Source organism: Littorina saxatilis, unplaced genomic scaffold (assembly GCF_037325665.1).
Source record: "Littorina saxatilis isolate snail1 unplaced genomic scaffold, US_GU_Lsax_2.0 scaffold_2767, whole genome shotgun sequence".
NCBI classification, from domain to species: Eukaryota; Metazoa; Mollusca; class Gastropoda; order Littorinimorpha; family Littorinidae; genus Littorina; species Littorina saxatilis.
In genome coordinates, this window is record NW_027129347.1 from 6,967 (window position 1) to 13,336 (window position 6,370).

Below are 6,370 nucleotides of genomic sequence, written 5' to 3' on the forward strand. Positions count from 1 at the left end.
GTACATAAAAAGAGCCAGGATCTTGCTGGTACCAACCTCCAAAACAAACTATCTTAGTTAAGATACAAATATGTGCTAAAACACAAAAGCTAGAATCCGTATTTCTAGTAAGTTCGTACGCAATACTCTACTTCACAAGTCAATTCAATACTCAACATTGAATGCATCTTTGCAGCTCCCACTCCCAAACCAAATACGTATCTGTTGACAATACAAAGGTCTGTAATACAAGGAAGCTATTAATTAATTAGTAAATGCCCAGCACCTGACTATTTGATGGTGTTGCAGACGTTGCGTGTGTGGGTGGTGTCGACCAAGGAGTGCAAGATGGAGCTGCGGGAACACGAGCATGTGGTGGAGTGTCTGGCCTGGGCCCCTGAGGCCGCCGCGCCCGCCATCACTGAGGCCTCCAACATGGACGTGAGTTGAACCTGCCTCATGCTCTGTTGTTCTTCTTGTGGGGGCAGGTTTGTGGAATGGGGGAAGGAGTGTGTGTGTGTGTGTGTGTGTGTGTGTGTGTGTGTGTGTGTGTGTGTGTGTGTGTGTGTGTGTAAGGGAGACTATCTTTGAGAATGAGTAGCCCTAAAGAACAGTGACAGTAAGAAGACAGCGCAAAGACTAGTAAAAGAACTGGTATGATTATTATAAAACTAGAAGTATTCACAAATTGGAATTGACAGATGAAAACTGGCCGAATTTCAACATTAATGTCTGTCATTTAATGAACGTCATCTGTTTCCTATTAAACAATTGTCTTGGCATTTTGGAGTTCGTTATAACTACTTGCTATTGACATTGCTGGTTGACAGACTATCTGAGCGTTTAATGGATAGATTTCTAGTGCTCATTGAAAATTTAATCACAGTAAATTTGAATAAAGTTAGACAATATGGCCAATCACATAATCTGCTCATTCTAAACCCACACTTGCTTGAATTACAAAATATAATTTCTGTAGTTCTTCTTTTAACCTGGCATTATATACGATTGAGCAATATACTCTCTGTCTCTCTACTCGTCTCTCTCTCTTTATTCTTCTCTCTCTCTCTCTCTCTCTCTCATTCTCTCTCGTCTCTCTCTCTTGCTTTTTCTCCTCTCTGTCGCTTTTGCTCTCTCGGATCCTTATCGTGTATCCATTTATCTACTATTATTCTAAATGTGTTTAAAATGATTCATTTATTCATTTACTGATGTAATGTGTTATCATTGTCTGTCAAATCATTATTTATGTATTAATTGTGCATTTATGTATTCATTCGTCCACTTATCAATGTATTTAATCATTCATTCGTTCATACATTTTTTAATATCATAAAATATTCATTTATTTTTCTTTACATTCAATTGATTCATGTATTCATTTAATTTTTTATGTGATCTCTTTGTAATGCCAGAACGGACCTTGAACTCAGTGTCAATGCGGGAGTTGGAGTGGTGTGGATCCACGTGATGTTTGAACACAGAGTCGAACGTTGAGACCGTTAGTCTGCTGTCTTGACTTGTGTAGGCTTCAAGAACTGCTTCGTGCAGAATGCAGTACTGTGACTGAAAATCAAAACAAAAATCTCGTTTTGTATAAAAAAAAAAGATCATTGGGGATTTCTTCATCGGCTTAATCTATGTTTCAAAAGAAAACGGTTTTGCCCTCTGTCTTAATTTGCATCAGAGATTCTCAATTGGCATTATTACGCTGCAGAATGTATCATAATGGTAGGTTTGGTTTAATCTGGACATAAATTGGCTTTAAACAGTAGGTCGAGAACAACACAGAGAATACGATAGATGCTGAATCGGCCTCACATGACCCCCTGGGTTCTCGAGACATGACACAACAAAAAAGTGTTGACATACACAAAACAAAGGATTTTCTTGTCATTAAGAACATACACTATAGCTAGATAGCAGGACATAATTTAAGCAATACAACCAAAGACAGCAGAAATTAGGGAGAAACCAGGAGACAACACATTGTCACCACAACGTGAACTTCAGATACTTCTTCAAACAAGAAAGACTACAACAGTAGACAATCCACAAAAAGTTAAAATAACAGTTTTCAACCTTTGCCTGGACCATGTTGCAACGGTCGTTCCGCATGTCGTTGACCACCTGGCAGAAGTCGATGTGGTTCTCTTGCTGTAGCTGGTCCATCAGAATGTCAAGGCCGATGAACGTTCCTGTTCTGCCCACGCCAGCACTGCAAAGAAAAGCATTGTTTAAAACAAAAATGTAAACAATAGTTTTTTTGTTTTTGTAGACAGTGAACAAAGCAACACACAAACATTCAATAATATGATTGTCGGAAAACCAAGCTAAACTTTGGGAAAGAAGGAAGAAAGCAACAAGAAAGCAAACAACCAGCAGGCCTATTAATCATAAAAATTGGAAGACCTGCCATACCTGCAATGTACGAGGAGAGGCGAGGACTGTTGCTGTTGTCTGTGGGATGTGCTGACGGTTCTCCAGAAGTCTACGAGCCCCGTGGTTGTGGGAATCCCGTGATCTGGCCACATGGTGTAGTGGTACTGAGCCACGCGGCGGACTGACCCGTCCTTCAAAGATAAAGAACTGAATTGACCATTGCCAGCGTGTGTTTGTTTCCCGCGAGTAACTGTTTGTATATATTCGGATGCTTTTTAGTGCAATTCCTTGTCAATGTGGTGTACTTTGTGCTATAATCCGCCTGACACTGCGAGGCAATTTCCCTTGTTTTTACAAAAAAGTCTGAGTCTGACATCTGCAAGTGTGCTAATTATATTCACGTTTCACCAGTTATCAAGACTGGAAGCTTACAATTGGTTCTTTATTTGATCCATCGTTTTGTGTGTAGGGTCGTGCTCAGGTGTGACGTTGAGCGTTACAAGAAGTAAGTCATTCATAACAATGTTTCAATACGTTTCAAAGCTCCAATCACATATAAGCGGAACTTACGATAACTCCGATAAATAATTTGCACATAATTATGATGGACTGACCTTGTTTTCAGAATCTTTATTTCTACAAGAAAAGAATTGAGAATGTTACTGACTTGCCTTTGTTACAAATGTCACAAAACAAACAAACACGGAATGTATTTGTAAAGCGTTTCAAATCAGATCACACACAGATTAATAGGCAATAACGACCGAACAACACTACCATTTCTTACCTCTGCCATTATGTGGAAGGTCCTCATGACGTAATGCGCTCTTTCGTGCACCTCTAGCCCGGTGACGTCCACGGAGCCATATTTCACTTTCTTCCCGGGAGGAGGCCAATACTGCTCGCACTTTTTCTGTTACATAACACAATACAACACAGTACGATATAACACAATACAATACAAACAATGCTTTATGATTCTATCGTTACAATACAATACACTATGGAACAATACAGTCCAATGTGATGCTATACGAGACGATACACATTTATTTTTTTAACAAAAACTGTCACTGGTTGAAATGAGTTTAAATAGAAATCGCAGCACAGAAACAGATTTGAGGCAAATGTTTAAGATATGTTTTAACTAACAACCCAAATCCCCCTCTCTTTCACGCCCGTACTCGATATGGGATGGTGCCAGAACAAAACAATCAAATACCTTTTTGCCTTCCTTCACATTTGTCAGCATCACGATGTGTGTCACCTGTTCCTGCCACACCATTTTCCAGAAGTCTCTGACAGTGTTTCTGTTGGGGCCTTGAACAAAATTATAGCACAATGTTATATACAGCTCATGTAAGTTGTGAAATCGTAACAAAAACGCCCAGCTGGCCTTTTTCTCGCAAGTGTGAAGTAATAAGCCTATTAACCCTTTGTTTCCCCCATACTATGACATCGTCTCGTATGCAGTTCCCATGACATGGGAAGTAACTCCTTTAATTCCAAACTTTAAAACATTCGTAGCAAAGTATCCCCAGCGAGTATGTCGAAACTGAAAACGCTCAAACCTCACAGGAAGCCAATAGAAACAGAAATAAATATACGACATTGAAGATTACATTATCGCAACAGTGAAAGTATAGTGTACAGCGAGCTTTTTAGCGCGTTCCAGGATCTGTATATATCAGTTCTCTAGCGGGAGATACTGGGCGCTCTGGGAGGCATCGGGATACGTATAAAGATTAATTATTGATTTCATACTCAAAATGTACGATCTAAAATATATAAAAGCATCCACGGTTTGTGCGTGCTCGCGCGTGCGCAGATGCGTGTGTTTGTTTACCTTGTGCTGCAATGTACGCCTCTGGAGAGCGGAGGCCCTGAAAAGTTGAAAAACAAGTAAGTTCAGCTGAGACTATTTCACAATGGTCTTCATCACACACACACACACACACACACACACACACACACACACACACACACACACACACACACACTAAGTGCCTGAATCGACGCAAGAGAACGGCGTTGATTTGTTTCTCCAAATCAGTCAGTGAAGTCATGTTTTTTAAATGGCGGCAAGCACACACTACGACTGGGGTGCATGCAGACGCAGTGTTGTTTCGCTTTTCCCCCTAAAGAGACACGGTCCTCGTCAAAACAGACTCAGATAAAAGCAAGTGGAAACAAATAACTGCGGACAAGTTCTGGGTCCTGCGTCCGTGTTCCCCACTTGAACAAATGTACTCGGTGCGTGTACAACGACACAATGTCAGACTGACAGATAGCAAAAAGCAGTTAAGTTTCCACAGGAAAACATACTCGTGAATACGTATTTGTTCAGTGACAAGTGACTGATTTACTACTCACGGCAACAAAGCTGGCATTGATGTAGTCGCTGGACCCTGGGTCTGGATCCCCGTAAAGTACAACTCGCGTGTCGTCGTCTGTTGAAAATATACATTATAACCATTACACAATCACACTGTTTAAAGGAGTTGACGTATAAAAAATGGATCTTCATGCCTGAAGACTGGACAATATGAACAGTACAGCCTGAGAAAAAACATTCACAGCGAGTCATGCAGAAAGAAATATAATTGTAACAATAACTATAAGAGTAGATGAGAATAAAAGACAGAGACCGAACAAACTCAATCTGTCATCAAGTAAACCAGCTAGCAAGACTAATAATGGATGATAAGTATGCACGATAATAACACAGAAAACAAGCAACATACATTCACATAAACACACACACACACACACACACACACACACACATAAACACACACACACACACACACACACACACACCACACACACACACACACACATACCTTAAAACAAAGTATTAACGAAAACCTACATGGTACGATTGACTTGAACCTGTTCTTGTAGTAGTTTTCATCTTGGCACCCGTGTCATGGGCTTTGGTCAGTCCTAAAGGAAGTGACTGAAACAACAAATTTTTTTTCCGTTATCTATTTTCCATAGAAAATATGAAGCTTGAAGATTTTTCATCAACACTTCTGAGAAACAAAATTATTACAAACAAAAAACAAATGTGCTTTTGATTATTAAGTATGGAAAAAGGCATAAGCAAAAAGACACAGACACATTCAGGCAGACAGACAGAAAAGCAAACAGACAAAACAGTGACACACAGGCTGACAGAAAGAAAGCCAAACTGTCAGTCATTTATTTGCACACATTAAATAATGTATACACAGTAACATTGATCAAGTTTGTTTCTGCAGTTTGAAATTAAGCAATGATATAATCAATCAATTCCAAGAAAAACCGCCCTAAAAAGCCAAACTGACCATTATTATTCATTCTCATAAAACGTACCTCAAACTCTTGGTCGATGAATTCACCCCGTAGTTTTTCTAGAAGGGATTCCTGCACTGAGTCAAGCTTGAGATCCGATCCTGCTGACGTCATGTACACGCCATCATTGTAGTACACACGCTCACGCACTTCTGCGTTATACTGCTTCTCTACTTCCAAATCCACTTCATTGTCTTCCAGTTCTACATTCACATCGTCCTCTTCTACACATTCAAATGCGTCGTCCCTAGCAACAGGGGCAATCACTCTTGGTGGCAGTGAATCGTGGAGACAGTGAGGTTCAGCTGGGTTGATGCATCTTTCTTCGAAAGCCCTGTTGACGTAAGTGGCTTCTGCGTTTACCACTGGTTTTGTTTTGTTCGTACTCCTTTTCTTTCTTGGTTCTGGCCTGGGTGCCTCCTTAGGTTTTGTATCAGCTACAACAAAGTTAAAACAAAAAATCAAGATCTTCAGTAGCAGCATGGGCATCCGCTCTGTTGTTATGGGGTGGTAACCATTCAACTTAACAGAAATTGTTGTTGAAAATCTAAGAGCTCGCTACAGTATTATTGTTGTGAAGATCGAAACTGTCCAGGATTATTAATATTTGTTTGTTGTTTTTGGGGGGCTGTTTTTGGTGGGGGAGGGGGGGGGGGCACAATAAAGGAAGTTG

General features: G+C 40.2%; 1 protein-coding gene across 1 annotated transcript; it reads right to left on the minus strand.

Moving 5' to 3' along the window:
* Window positions 1-618: 618 nt before the first annotated feature.
* On the minus strand, window positions 619-6,134 carry LOC138957623 (receptor-type tyrosine-protein phosphatase T-like; the record flags this gene model as incomplete). Its single annotated transcript, XM_070328711.1, has 10 exons — window positions 619-630; window positions 1,402-1,545; window positions 2,062-2,197; window positions 2,401-2,552; window positions 3,149-3,274; window positions 3,584-3,681; window positions 4,208-4,244; window positions 4,735-4,811; window positions 5,254-5,320; window positions 5,719-6,134. Coding segments are annotated over 10 exons (1,265 nt in total), but the record flags the coding sequence as incomplete, so codon positions are not given.
* Between the last annotated feature and the right edge of the window lie 236 nt (window positions 6,135-6,370).